Source organism: Microcaecilia unicolor, chromosome 6 (assembly GCF_901765095.1).
Source record: "Microcaecilia unicolor chromosome 6, aMicUni1.1, whole genome shotgun sequence".
In the NCBI taxonomy this organism is placed as follows: Eukaryota; Metazoa; Chordata; class Amphibia; order Gymnophiona; family Siphonopidae; genus Microcaecilia; species Microcaecilia unicolor.
Window position 1 is genome coordinate 157,737,660 of NC_044036.1, and position 15,377 is coordinate 157,753,036.

Consider the following 15,377-nt stretch of genomic DNA (forward strand, 5'->3'; position numbering starts at 1 on the left):
ATTTTGCCCCCCCCCCCCCCCCCCCGGTGGCCCTGCCCTCAGACATCACTGCAGGTTCTACTGTGAGCCCTTCTGCATCGGAGTCCGTCTTAAATATACTCCAGCTTCTATGAACCATAGGAGTCCAGTTTTCAAAATGAGTAGAAGTACTGTACCCATCATAAGTGACCCCCTCCTTGGACAAAGTGAAGGCATCTGCTCAATATTGGGGGTGCTGAAGCAACAGCAGCACCCACAGGACTGGCACTTATGCTGACTGTGAACGTCCCTTAAAACACATTTCCTCAGCTTTCTTTCTAGTGTCTGTTTTCAAAGGCGACATAATAAACAAGACCCTCGTCCCTCTGTGCTCACGCGCTACTGGGCCAAACTCCAGAGAGCACCCGCCACGCGGGGCAGCGGCTTCTAAGTTCTCGTGCCTCCTAGCTATCTTGAGCCGGCGTTTCAGAGAAGGGGGCGGAGCGCGAGCCGCACACGCGCGCGCCGCTGTCCTCCTCGCTCTACCTAGTAGTAGTTGATGCTAGTACAAGTTCTGCCGTGCGCTGCCGCTGTGGTCATGGCACCTTGGCTGGGATTTTGTTCTTTCTTGTTCAGTCTGTTGTCAAATAGTTACGAAACGTCCGTTGAGGCTGGAGGGGCCAAAAAAAGTACTTGCGAACCAAAGGTAAGTGGTTTGGTATTGGGCTGTTATCCTTTAATCCCGGACTGCGGAGTCGAAGTGACTTTCGCCAAGCGCTGGGCGCGCGGATACTGCGCTTCCCGAGCTGTCCGGATAGTGCGGTGGTACTTTCCTCTTCCGTGACTATCACCACCAGGGATTTTGATGATGCAGTGCAGATTTCACGATTAAAGAGCAGGGTTGCAGTGCCAGGGATCCTCTTTAGAGGAAACTTTTTCTCCAGTTTTGGGGGTTGCCCATATTATCTAGCACTGGCAAAGAAGGGATAAAAATCTTGGAGGCGGTATAAAGAGCCCCTGTAAGAAAAGACTTGCATCGGATCATCCTAGGGTTTCTTCCCCTAAACAGGGCTGCTTGTACTACCAGAGATTTCTCCCATTCTGCGGGGAAATGCTACTGATGCAATTACATAATTTGATTTTATTTTGATGCATTTCAGACGTTAGCGTTTTGGTTTCAAGTTTCTTCAAAATGAGGAACTTTTTTTAATATGAGGATCCCGCACTATCCGTGTTTTACCTTTTTCCTTGTGTTTTTCCTTGAGAAGTTTTGTTTGTGTCCTTGTACTGTATCATTTAAAGGTGTTTCCGTCCTAGAACGGCGCTTCACAATTGCAGGTTGCAGTTTTGGAGATTATTAACAGGAGTGAAATATTTTTCTGCTTATCTTCATTTTCATTGCTTAGGTACCTGACTGCAGATTATGGACTCAGATTCCTTGGTAAAATCCGCATTAAAAAGGATTATCTGGGAGTATTTTCATTTTAACAGGAGTATAAATTACTGGTACGCTTTAATAAGGATCCCATTTCAGACAGAATTTTTTTCCCATTCCATTTTTCCTATTGTTAATTTTTATTGATCAAGTGAGTTGTTTATTTACTATTGTACATGGTGTCCAGAAAAAACAGGACCCCTTACAGAGTTTTGAAATACTTTGCAATTGTTTAAACATTTAGGGGCCCGTTTATTAAGCTGTGATAAGCACTAATGCGTGCTTATTGTAGGTTACCGCAGGGCGTGCTCGGGCGTCCTGCAGTAGTTTTTGGATCTGCACGTGCTTCCCATGCTTCAAAAAATATTTTTATTTTTTTTTAGCGCTGGGGGCGTGTTTGGGGATAGAGAGTAGATGTGCCCAGTGCTAATCTGTTAGCACAGCTACATCACCCTGTGCTAGCCTTTACAATCTAGAAAATAGCACAGGAACCCTTATGACACTAATGGCCATATGCTAATTGGGAAATTAGCACATGGCCATTAATTGAGGAAATGGAAAATGTGACCATTTACAGCTGCGCTAAAATCTCTTCTCATCTCTTCTCAGGAAATCTCATCTACCCCAACTTAACATTTCGTCTTTTAGATTGTAAGCTCTTCTGAGCAGGGACCGCCCTTATTCGTTAATTTGTACAGCGCTGTGTAACCCTTGTAGCGCTCTAGAAATGTTAAGTAGTAGTAGTAGTAAAAGTGGCCTCAGCACGCAGGAAACACACACCCAATCATAGTGCAGACCACTTTATAGTACAGCTTAGTAAAAAGGCCCCTTTGAAAATACATTAGTCTAAACCTTATTAGAAAACTCCTGTAGCAAATGCTTTGCGCGTATGCCATATTTTGTCACAAAACTTTAATTGCAACTTTATTTTCTTCACCAAACACCATTTTGCTCAAATGGATCTTAATGGTCACTTCCTGAGTGATGTTATTTTGAAAACAGGGATCATCCTATTTTTACAGCATCATGCAATAATAGTAATAATTTTTTAAATAATAGTACATTTATTTTTGGGAAAATTGAGTGTCCTTTTCTGGACATTGTATTTTTATGGTAAAATACTGGAATATGAAAACATCACGTGTTCTACAGCTAATTGGACAGAACCTCATTTAAAATAAATACATTTTTTATATTACAAAAATCATAGTTACACTGCTCAAAGTTTCACTTCTAGTGAGAAACTTTCAGAAGCCAGTCAGTTTCCTGCACCTTTTTTTTTTTTTTTTTGTTCCCAGTGGGCATTCTCCCCAGACTAGCAGAGAGACTTTATCTGCTTTCTATAGTATTTATCTTGGCCTGCTTGTAAGTTTTGAATGGCCTTGACATGCTAATGAATGACTGATGGCCCCTGTAACACACTGCCTGCTCTGGGGCAGGGCTGCCTTTGAAGTGATGCCTGGTAGGAAGTAAAGGGACTGTTTGCTGTATTAAAATTCTTTGGCATTTCCTCTGTTTAACCACAGGCCACTTCCCCTCTGCCACTCTAAACACTGCAGGGACACTACAGATTGAAAAGACACCCAAGCCTCCAAGTAATTGTATCCTGTTCAAACAGATATTCTTATTTTAGCATGCTATAAAACAAGAAAGAGAGGTAAGAGAATAAATGGATATTTTGGCTTGTTTATAGTGTCTGGTTAGTAAAATAGAGAGGATAGTGTGTATGTTAGGCTGCTTTTCAGAATATACGGTGAATCCAGTTAGTACATAAGTACATAAGTAGTGCCATACTGGGAAAGACCAAAGGTCCATCTAGCCCAGCATCCTGTCACCGACAGTGGCCAATCCAGGTCAAGGGCACCTGGCACGCTCCCCAAACGTAAAAACATTCCAGACAAGTTATACCTAAAAATGCGGAATTTTTCCAAGTCCATTTAATAGCGGTCTATGGACTTGTCCTTTAGGAATCTATCTAACCCCTTTTTAAACTCCGTCAAGCTAACCGCCCGTACCACGTTCTCCGGCAATGAATTCCAGAGTCTAATTACACGTTGGGTGAAGAAAAATTTTCTCCGATTCGTTTTAAATTTACCACACTGTAGCTTCAACTCATGCCCTCTAGTCCTAGTATTTTTGGATAGCGTGAACAGTTGATTGAAAATGCAGCAGCCCCTGAGCTGAAAGCCTTGTATTGGCTTCTTTTTCCTTACGTAACACTGTTTTATAAAATATTCCATGAGTTGACTCCTTCCTACTTGAATGGCAGACTACACGTCTACCCAGGGCTGGCCCAACCTGTAGGTAGAACTAGGCAGTTATCTAGGGCAGCAGCTTCTAGGGGGCACCAAACAGCAAAACTTTAGCTCCTGGCAACCACACAAACTCAAAGAAACAAGATATACTTTTATCAGCTGGGAGGGTGGACAGTATTGACATAGCCCCTTTACCCAGGTTATTCTAGGAAGGGTAGTGTTGCAGTGAGAATGACTGTTGTTCAGCTGAAGAGTTAAGTTTGGGGAGGGGGAGGGTGCTAAGGCTGAAGGTTTGCACAGGGCACTTAATACCCTTGCTGTGGCTCTGAGGTTTGCAGTCATGGAGTGGAGGAGTAGCCCAATGGTTAGTGCTGCGGGCTTGGAGCCTAGCGACCTGGGTTTGGTTCCCACTGCAGCTCCTTGTGACCTTGGGCAAGTCACTTAACCCTCCGTTGCCCCAGGTACAAAAACTTAGATTGTGAGCCCTCTAGGGACAGAGAAGGTACCTGCATATATAAAGTGTACAGCTGCATACGTCAAGTAGCGCTCTAGAAATTATTACTAGTAGTAGTAGCAGTGGCTTACCAAGGGGGGCGGTGGGGGCGGTCCGCCCCGGGTGCACGCCGCTGGGGGGGTGCTGCGCGTCTGTTGGCTTCGAGTCCGCTTGTTCCCTCCCTGCTGCTCCCTCTGCGTGGAACAGGTTACTTCCTGTTCCGGGGCAGAGGGAGCAGCAGCCAGGGAACGAGCGGACTCGGAGCCAACAGGCGCGCGGCACCCCCCCAGCAGGTAAAAATGCACCCGGGGGGGTGTAATTTTGCCAGGGGGGGGGGTCGCGCTGCACCCGGGGGGGGGGGCGCATCGGCGATCCGCCTCGGGTGTCAGCCAGCCTAGGAATGCCACTGAGTAGTAGTAACTGTACCAGGAATTATTGCAGTGTGTTCAGCAGATATTCAGAAGTTCATGCCCCGAGGCAAGAGACTTCCTAGTTCTGGGAGCTGTATCAGAGGATGGAGATGGAAATCTGAAGAGAGGAAGTTTGTTGCAGAGATGGGAGGGTGATTAAATAGTTGAAAGCAGTTCAGAGATAAGGTGCTGGATTTGTGCAATATCTTGTGAGAAAGAATGAAGAAAGTTAAAAGCAGAGTGAAGGAGTAGCCTAGTGGTTAGAGCTCCGGTCTTGACATCCACAGGTGGCACAGTTCAAATCCCACTGCTACTCCTTGTGATCTTGGGCAAGTCACTTAACCCTCCATTGCCTCAGGTACAAAATGAGATTGTGGTCCCTCCAGAGATTAACCCAGTGTACCTGAATGTAACTCACCTTGAGCTACTAGTGAAAAAGCTGTGAGCAAAATGTAAATAAATATGATTAGTAGTGGGATGTTTTCAGTTGTAACATGTTCTGGAATAAGCAGCCTACTGAGATTCACAGTTGTACTAACTATTTATAGTCCTTGACTTATTGTGCTCTTATTTATTTATTTGTTACATTTGTATCCCACATATTCCCACCTATTTGCAGGCTCAATGTGGCTTACATAGCACCGGAGAGGCATTTGCATACTCCAGTGTAAACAAATACAAGGTGATGTTGTGGTAAGATAAAGATAAAGTTCACGTGGCACAGCCACATTAGGGAATCATTCAACGGAACAGTTGTGTTATGTCCATGTTGTACTCTAGATTTGTTGTGTTGCAGAGTTCATGCGTTTATGATGGGTTGGTAGGATATGCCTTTTTAAATAGGTTAGTTTTTAGTTTTTTCCGGAAGTCTAGGTGGTCGAACGTGGTTTTCAAGGCTTTTGGTAATGCGTTCCACAGTTGTATGCTTATGTAGGAGAAATTGGATGCATAGGTTGATTTGTATTTGAGTCCTTTGCAGCTTGGGTAGTGCAGATTTAGGTACGTTCATGTGGATTCGGATGTGTTTCTAGTTGGAAGGTCGATCAAGTCCCGGGGCTTCACCATAGATAATTTTGTGGACCAGGGTGAAGATTTTGAAAGCAATACGTTCTTTGATTGGGATCCAGTGTAGTTTTTCGCGGAGGGTTTTTGCGCTTTCAAATCGTGTTTTTCCGAAGATGAGTCTAGCTGCCATGTTTTGAGCGGTCTGAAGTTTCTTTAATGTTTGTTCTTTGCATCCCGCATAAATTCCATTGCAGTAGTCTACGTGGCTTAGCACCATTGATTGTATCAGGTTGCGAAATGTTACCCTCGGGAAGAAATTGTTTCACTCCTTTGAGTTTCCACATTGAGTGGAACATTTTTTTTGTTGTGGATGTCACTCGACTCTTTAGTGTCCAAATAGAGAGTCTATAAGAATATTATTGAGCAGAGCATAGAAGTCTTCCTGGCACTATCCTTCTTATCCAACTTACTACTACTACTACTATTTAGCATTTCTATAGCGCTACAAGGCATACGCAGCGCTGCACAAACAGAAGAAAGACAGTCCCTGCTCAAAGAGCTTACAATCTAATAGACAAAAAAAATAAAGTAAGCAAATCAAATCAATTAATGTGAATGGGAAGGAAGAGAGGAGGGTAGGTGGAGGCGAGTGGTTACAAGTGGTTACGAGTCAAAAGCAATGTTAAAGAGGTGGGCTTTCAGTCTAGATTTAAAGGTGGCCAAGGATGGGGCAAGACGTAGGGGCTCAGGAAGTTTATTCCAGGCGTAGGGTGCAGCGAGACAGAAGGCGCGAAGTCTGGAGTTGGCAGTAGTGGAGAAGGGAACAGATAAGAAGGATTTATCCATGGAGCGGAGTGCACGGGAAGGGGTGTAGGGAAGGACGAGTGTGGAGAGATACTGGGGAGCAGCAGAGTGAGTACATTTATAGGTTAGTAGAAGAAGTTTGAACAGGAAGCGAAAACGGATAGGGAGCCAGTGAAGGGTCTTGAGGAGAGGGGTAGTATGAGTAAAGCAACCCTGGCGGAAGACGAGACGGGCAGCAGAGTTTTGAACCGACTGGAGAGGGGAGAGGTGACTAAGTGGGAGGCCAGCAAGAAGCAGATTGCAGTAGTCTAAACGAGAGGTGACAAGGGTGTGGATGAGGGTTTTGGTAGAGTGCTCGGAAAGAAAGGGGCGGATTTTATGGATGTTGTAAAGAAAGAAACGACAGGTCTTGGCAATCTGCTGGATATGAGCAGAGAAGGAGAGAGAAGAGTCAAAGATGACCCCAAGGTTTCGAGCTGAGGAGACAGGGAGAATGAGAGAGCCATCAACAGAAATAGAAAACGGGGGGAGCGGGGAGGTGGGTTTGGGGGGTGAAAATGAGAAGCTCGGTTTTGGTCATATTTAATTTAATTTAATATTTAATGTACTACTTCTTTTACTCGTTTTTGTTGTTTACATGTTGTTTTAATTCTGTTTTATTTTAACGTTATTGTAAACCGCATTGATACTTTTGTGACCCTGTGGCATACCGGAGTTGTACAAATAAATAATTAAAGTTTTCAATTTAGATTCTTATGTTTTAGGCTCCTACATTTAGATGACATGTCAGCTGAAAATTTGCATCCCTAAATTCAGCTGAAATGTCACCTAAATTGTCTCCCTGTCATGCTCTGCTCATTTTAGTAATTCCACTGTCTGCTGGTATTCAGACTTCACTTACATTTGCACAGTGACATAGAAGTGCAACCGGCTTCCCCCCCCCCCCCCCCCCCCGAAGTCAGATTATTTGACTGTACTGCTGCTGAATTCCTTGTTTTCATAGAGTATCTTTCCTACTGCACTTTAGCTGTAAACAAATATCCACAGCAGCATGTTTCTTAAACCCAGAATTTCATTTAATTTGTTAAAAAGGCAGGTTAATATTATGTTTAACTACACAGATGTTAACATGTAACTCTCAAAGTCTCTAATTTTAGTGGTTGAAATGGTATTTCATACAGGCCAGTGTCTTGTGGTTCCAACAAATATTTCTGCATCAGAAAACAACATGGATTCTGTTCCTTCCTCGGGTTACTTTGAGATTGTGGTAATTATTCAAAGATGGTGATGCATGTGTGCTTTCAAGACCACATGGGTTAGGCCTTCAGAGTACTCTTGAAAGGTCCTGCATAGCAGTGTGTTTAGATGGAGGCATCGATGGATACTTGAAAGATTTGGGCCTGGTGGGAACTACAGAAGGGGCTTGGCCTCTGAAGATGAAAGGAGAACCTAGGTGTAGGCAAGTGGTGGTTTTGGTCTCTAATCTGATGCACTAGTCCAACCACCTGAAAAGCACAGGTACTCATGGGCAGAGGCCTGTACAGCTTGAGTCTTGGCTTCTTTTCCTTTTTTGGTGTAGCTTTTATGAACTTGTGGCAGTATCAGACCAATTAGGGCATGGGTCCAGTGAGTCCATGCTTAATAACACCCCTTTGGTTTGATATTGGTTTATGGAAAGTCAAAATTTGAAAGTGCCACGCCCCTCTGAGAGAAACTGCATTGGCTTCCTGTCAAGGATCGAATCACTTTTAAACTCTGCTCTCTAGTTCACAAAATCCTATATGGTGAGGTACCTGGCTACATGATAGATATCATCATCCTACCTCTCAGGAATACTTTCAGGCTCTCCCGTTCATATCTTCACCTTCATTATCCAAACTGCAACAGCATCAAGTACAAATCCATGTACATCCTTCTCTTTCATCAGTACTCAGCTTTGGAACTCTTAGCCGAAAACCATAAAAACCATCACCAACCATCTAACTTTCAGGAAATCACTAAAGACCATGTTATTCGGAAATGCTTATCCCAAGGCCTCTGCATGTGTCTCCACTGTTGGATGCGCATCGATCTAGAGACATTTTGGACACATTCCCCTTCCCTCTTTCCTCCTGGTTTCCCTACTCCTTCCCCATGATCTCTTGTAGATTTTCCTGCTGTATTAGCTTCATTTTACTGCATTGGCATTTGCCTCTGTGGTGCACTGTATGCCACATTGAGCCTGACACTGTTGGGAAACTGTGGGGTACAAATGAGATAATAAATAAATAAATAAATATTTCTGGGCCTATAAAAGACACCATGAGGCTTATTTTCAAAGCACTTAGCCTCCCAAAGTTCCATAGAAACCTATGGAACTTAGCCTTCCAAAGTGCTTTGAAAATATGCCTCCATGTCTTTCAAGAATCCCGTCTTCTTGGGTGTGGCTCAGTTCTAATAAAAAATATTCTGTTCCGCTCTTAGGGGCAGATACTTTCCCCGGATGCTATATAAGGTGCCCAGATTTGGGCGCGCTTCTGAGATGCGTGCACTACTTATTTGGCTAATGAGCTGTTAACCCTCAATTATTGGCTGCTAACAACCAATTATTGATGTTAATTGGCACCAGTTGGGATTTGTGCGTGCATCTGGCTGTGTTCTACTTTATAATGCCGGGTGCCTAAATCCCATAGAGGTCTTTTACAAAGCTGTGGGAAAACACATTACCGTGGGGCACTCAGGCACCCAGCAGTAGCTTTGGGATCTGCACATGCTTCCCAGATGCTAAAAAATACTATTTATTTTATAGCTTAGAGCAGGGGCGTATCTGAACTGCGGCGGTAGGGGGGGCCAGGGCCAGAGAGAGGGGGCACATTATAGCCCCCCCCCCCCCACTGCCGCCATTGCCGATCCCCCTCCCCTCAGCCGCTGCCATTGCCAACTTCCCCCCGCCGTTGCTGTCACCTACCTTTGCTGGCGGGGGACCCCAACCCCCGCCAGCCGAGGTCCGCGTCCTCCTGCTGCTGCCGGCTGCCTTTAAAAGAATTCCTTCAGCTGGCGGGGGACCCCCAACCCCCGCCAGCCAAGCCGAGGTCCTTTCATTTCTTCCACTACAGTCTGCAAAGCTGGTGCCGAAAGTTTCTTCTGAGTCTGACATCGCTGCAAGTTGTACGTGCAGGACGTCAGACTCAGAAAAAGGATGAAGCTTATTCTGTTTCTGAGTCTGATGTTCTGCACGTACAACTTGCAGCGACGTCAGACTCAGAAGAAACTTTCGGCACCAGCTTTGCAGACTGCAGTGGAAGAAATGAAAGGGGCTTGGCTGGCGGGGGTTGGGGGTCCCCCGCCAGCTGAAGGAATTCTTTTAAAGGCAGCCGGCAGCAGCAGGAGGACGCGGACCTCGGCTGGCGGGGGTTGGGGTCCCCCGCTAGCAAAGGTAGGCAACAGCAACGGCGGGGTAGGGTTGGTGGTGGTAGGTGGGTCCAGGGCGAAATCTGTGGGGGCCCAGGCCCCTGTGGCCCCACGCAGATACGCCCCTGGCTTAGAGGCAAAGAGTAGGCGTGCCTAGTGGTAATCGGTTAGCGCAGCTGCATTGCTGCGCACCAACCAATTAGCATATGGTTAGTGCCGGAGCATCAGTAAGGGCTTCTACGCTAATGGCCATGCACTAATGGGGAAATCAGTGCATTGACAGTAATTGAAGAAATGGAAAATGCGGCCATTTTACAGCTGCTCTAAAAGTGGCGTCAGCGCATGGGGAAACCCACGCGCTAGTCATAGCACGGGTCACTATTTTAGAACAGCTTAGTAAAATGGCTCCATAGTGTGCAAAGCCAAAAGGGGGGCGTGACCATTAGGGGCATGGGAGGGTTAGAGGCATTCTGAAAATTTGCGTGCAGTAGTACAAAATAATGGACCTCCACGCTCAACTTGAGTTCTGGGACTTACACCAGGTTTCAGTAGGTGTAAATCTGCTGCCCACAGTTGGGCTCAGGAATTTATTTATTTAAAAAAATGTATTCTGCACTATCCACTGTTCTTGGCAGATTACAAGTTTACATACATAAAAAAATCACATTACAAATTATACACTACACATAGATTATAAACAAACACAATCCACCATGTGATGTATCTATTACCTACTACTGCAGATAGTACTTTCTCATATGAACAAGTTGGAATCACCCATATGCTTCTACAAACAACAATGTCTTAAGTTCTCTCTTAGACCTTTAATTTCTCTGATTCGTTTTGGGATTTTATTCCACAGCATTGGACATACAACCTAGAAGATTCTTCTTCTACGTTCCTCCAATTTAATCATATGATAAGATGCTGCTTCAAACAAGCATTTTTCGTCAGATCTTAATGGCCGTTTGGGCTGGTACAAGTACATTTTCGATGTCAGTACAAGGGGCACAACTTTATGCAAAACCTTGAACATCAGACATAAAGCCAATCTTGTCCAGTGCCCGTTTATGGCCACACCCCCTTTTCAGGTCCGCGCTTAAAAATTTACATGTGCATCTTTATAGAATACCGACGACTAGGATGATACATGCGTAAATGCAAATTGTTGCCAATTAGCACCAAGAATTGCTTGTTAGTAGACAATTATTGGTGCTAATTGGCTCATTATTCAATTAAATTGTGTGCGCAATTTTGAGTGCCATGTAGAGAATTTGAAGTTTGATGTTTAAAATTAATGTTACTGCATTGGAAACACCAGTAAACTTGCTTCGCCAGTTTGAAAACTTAAAGATCAGTGTTTGCAGCAATCATTTATATAATTGTAGGTTTTTTTTTGGCTCACTGGTATGAAGACTTACTCCATGTGAGTAGGTGACTGCAGGTTTCCATTAGGATGTTGGATGGTCATGTTAGTAGTTGGCTAATTAAGCAAGCGGTGTTTAAAAAAATGCTTAATTGGGGCCAGATGTTTTTTGTTTTTATCAGGATGTCCCTCTAGGGATCATGGAACTTTGATGTGAACATGCGGGTTTAATTCTGTTTGGAAACATGTTTGTTCATTGGAAGTTTGTGAGGCTGCTAGAAGAAATGACTGAAGCAAAATGTGAAGAATTGAGGGGCCTAAGCATTTACTAACAGGTTAAATCGAGTTATCTGTTGGCTTTATCATGAGTTGGTCTTTCGGCGGTGGTTAAGAGTATAATAAAACAAAAAGGGTTTGAGCTGTGATCAGATAATGACCCCTAGGCCTTCTCAACTTCATCTTGAGACCCATCTAATATTCCTTAATCCCCCCCCCCCCCCACACACACACACAACCTCCAAATCATATACATTTCTCCCTCAGGAGAGAAACAGATTCCCTCCATCTGGCCACAGCACCAAAATCAAAATGGTGTCACTGACATTCAGACTTGCACACAGCCTGGCAGTAATGCTAATGCAGCATGTGCAAATAGTATATCAATGCATTTAGGAATCCTTTTATTAAAATGCGGTTAGTTGTGTACTTACGGCATGTGTAACACAAAGCCTTTGTGGTAAATGCAGGGATGTGCCCAGCATCTGATCTGTATTTACTGCAAAGGACAGAAAGTTACTGTACCACACAGCACACTGCATTACATGCAGATAATGAAGGAGCAACCGTGCTATGTAACATGTTGCAGGGCCAAACAGAATTAAATCAATCAAATGCTTTTGCGAGAGCGCTCTTTTCTTCTTCTGCATCCCTCTCCCTGATCCTCTCCAGTCACACTCCCAAACCCTCCCACAGCACTTCCCAACACAATGTACAGGCTCCTCTGCACTCTATGACACAATATCAAGGCTCCCCTTCACTTTCTGACACAATGTCCAGGCCGCCTTATCAGGGGCGTAGCCAGACCTCGGCGGGAGGGGGGTCCAGAGCCAAAAGTGGGGGGGCCCTCCCCCAGCCACCACCCCTCCCCCGCCACTTTCAACCCCCACCTCTGCTGCCTCCGCCAGGTACCTTTTCTGGCGGAGGTCCCCAACCCCCACCAGCCGAAGTCCTCTTCAGCGCCAGTCTCTGGTGCATTCGCTGATCTGTTTCTGTGAATCTTGACTCCGCAGGACGTGCATGCAGGATGTCAGGAGTCAACACTCACAGAAACAAATCAGCGAATGCGCCGGAGACCGGCGCTGAAGAGGACTTTGGCTGGCAGGGGTTGTGGACCCCCGCCAGAAAAGGTACCTGGCGGCGGCGACGGGAGGGGGTCGAAAGTAGAGGGGGCCAGGGCTAAATCTGGGGGTCCATGCCCCGTGGCCCCACCTAGCTACGCCCCTGGTGGGAAGGGGTGAGAATGGGAGGAAAGCATTGGGTGGGTGGGGGCAAGAATGGGGGAAAAATGTTTCTAGTGAGAGCAGAGGTTAAGAAAGAGGAAGGAACAAAAATAAAGTCAGAAAAAGAGCCTCTAATAGAGAGATGGGAAGGAGGGGATGGTGGAGAAGGTGAACAGAGGGAAAGAATCATATATTTATAGAGAGGGGGGGGGAAGGGGAGGCACAAGCCTGCAGTGGGTTGAAGGGAGGTACAAGGGGAGGAAAGTCTCCAATGAGGGAGGGAGTGAAAAGTGTGTGGAGGGGGCATGGTGTGAAGGATTGGGGGTGGGGAGTGTGCCAAGGAAGTAGTGTTAAGAGATGGGACTATGAAGGGCAGAGAGAATATAGAAATGGGACTGAAGGGAAGTTGAAGAGGAGGAATAGGTAGCTGGGTAGGGGTTAAGCGAGAAGAAATGGCCTAGGTGTCAGGAAAGAGAAATGGGTCTTGATATACTGCCTTTCTGAGGTTTTTGCAACTACATTCAAAACAGTTTACATATATTCAGGTACTTATTTTGTACCAGGGGCAATGGAGGGTTAAGTGACTTGCCCAGAGTCACAAGGAGCTGCAGTGGGAATCCAACTCAGTCCCCCTGGATCAAAGTCCACTGCACTAACCACTCGGCTACTCCTCCAAATATGGACTATATGGAGTTAAAGGGAAGGAGCTGTTGCTTGTGAGGGAATAAGAGTCAGAGAAAGATAGACAAGGCTTTGGGAGGAGGCGAGTACAGAGGATGGAAATGAATGAAAAACAACGGGAGAATACATTGGGAAGGGATAGAGAGAGACCTAGGGCAATGGGAAGACAGGAAAAGCAAAGAGATGGAAAGGAAACACTGAAAAACAAATTTAGGAGACGAATCACACAAAGAAAGTGGGAAAGACTAGAACGAACCCAATCAGAAAAATAAAATGTCAAGACAACAGAGGTAGAAAAATATATATATTTTTTTAATCACAACACTTTTTAAAGACAAAAAATAATTTAAAATTTTTAGGAACTGAAATGTGTCAGCTTAGGGAAAATTGCATCTCTGTGTTTGAATGTTGTATCCTACAGAACGAAATGCATTTCGGCTTCTTACTTACTAGCATTGCATCACTTATAGTGTCTGGTTTTCTTAGAGGTTTCCATTTCAGTTGGCTGCTATGATCTCTTATTCTGCATTGGATGAGGGTCTTCTGCATGTGTGACTGATGTGAAAGGTTCTGCTAAGTGTATAATTCTTGTGTACGGTTCTGTAGTGTCTAACCTGTTCTAGCTTCCTAATAATAGCTGTATTGGTGCTTGAGGGCTTGGTGTAATATTTACAGTTCTGACTTATAACCTAAGTCAAGGAAAGTGACTGAGAAGGCAACTAAGTTGAGTTGTGAGAGGAGGTGACAGGAAGAATAGGAAAAATGGTTATCTGTAGTTCTTATATATCCCTGTTGTCACCAATGTGTAAATAAAATATTTTTTTGGAATGACTGTGGGGTTGAGGTGGGGCAAGGGGTGGAGCTAGAAGTCAGAGTGGAAGGGCTATCTTCCTCTGAAATATTGCTCTTCCTTGGCACTTGTGTTGTGGAAAAGTAACAACACCCACAGCTGTAGGGCTTGGAAGGTGGAAAGGGAAGAGTGATTGCCTCAGGCTAGGGAAGTAGGGGAAGAGTTTTGGGTTTGGTCTTGGGTAGAGGAAGGACAGAGACTGGTTTAGAGAAGATAGGGCCATATATTCAGTGGTAAATCTTCATCTGGTTGTAGCTACCTTTTCTTAAGGTAGTTTAAGGACTTAATTGCACATGCAAATCCGGTCGTATTCTGGATTTGTGCATGCAACTTAATTAGCAAACCAATCATCACTGAAAATTGCTAATTAACAAGTAATTATTGACACAAATTGGCATTAATTAGAATTTACGCACACAACTGTCTAAGCATATTCTGTAAAGTGATGTAAATTGTAATGTGCGTAGCTGAAAACGGGGATGGCCATGGGTGTGAATTAGGCAGGTCATGGACATTTCTAAAATCTATATGCGTTGTTATAGAATACACCCTGTCTGCGCCTAATTTAGGCGTCAACATTTATACCAAGTTTTACTTGGCGTAAATGCCCATGACTAAATTTAGTGGCGTGGATGGCCACTCAGCATCCTATCCTATATAATAAAAAGCACCTACAACGTTCTGAAGCTGACTCCGTGGCAGTGAAGCTTTGAAGGGTTCGTGCTGGCTGTAAGCCTGTATCCATCTCCTGTAGTGACGTCACGTACTTCTGGGTTCGTAAGCAGCAGTGACCAATCAACAGAACGCGACGTCACACGCATGAGGGTGTTGTCGTCCCTTCCTTCCTCCCTCCCTCCCTTCCAGTTCCAGCCCACCTCCCTCCGAATTTTAAAATTCATCTTCACTTACCAAGTCGGGGTTACATCGGCCGCCAGCAGCGGTAAAAGGCGTGCAGGTTCGGCCCTTATCTCTCTCTCAGCTCTGGTCCCGCCCTTGCGGAAACAGGAAATGAGGGCGAGACCAGAGCTGAGAGAGAGAGAAGGACCGAGCCTGCACGCCTTTTGCCACTGCTGACGGCCGCCGTAACCCCGACTTGGTAAGTGAAGATGACTTCTAAAATTCAGAGGGAGGGGTGCTGGAACTGGAAGGGAGGGAAGGAGGAAGGGAGGGACGACGACCGTGGAACTGGGAGGGAGGGGGGATCCTGGAACTGGGAGGGAGGGAGAGGAGG

At 45.2% G+C, this 15,377-nt stretch overlaps 1 protein-coding gene across 2 annotated transcripts in view; it reads left to right on the forward strand.

Moving 5' to 3' along the window:
* Positions 1–526: 526 nt before the first annotated feature.
* IL17RD (interleukin 17 receptor D) overlaps positions 527–15,377 on the forward strand; it is a 108,826-nt gene continuing 93,975 nt past the window's right edge. For both annotated transcript variants that reach the window (XM_030207307.1, XM_030207308.1), the window contains exon 1: positions 527–664. In XM_030207307.1, the coding sequence (XP_030063167.1) occupies positions 557–664 (108 nt within the window). In that variant the 5' untranslated portion in view covers positions 527–556. The remainder of the gene's footprint in view (positions 665–15,377) is intronic.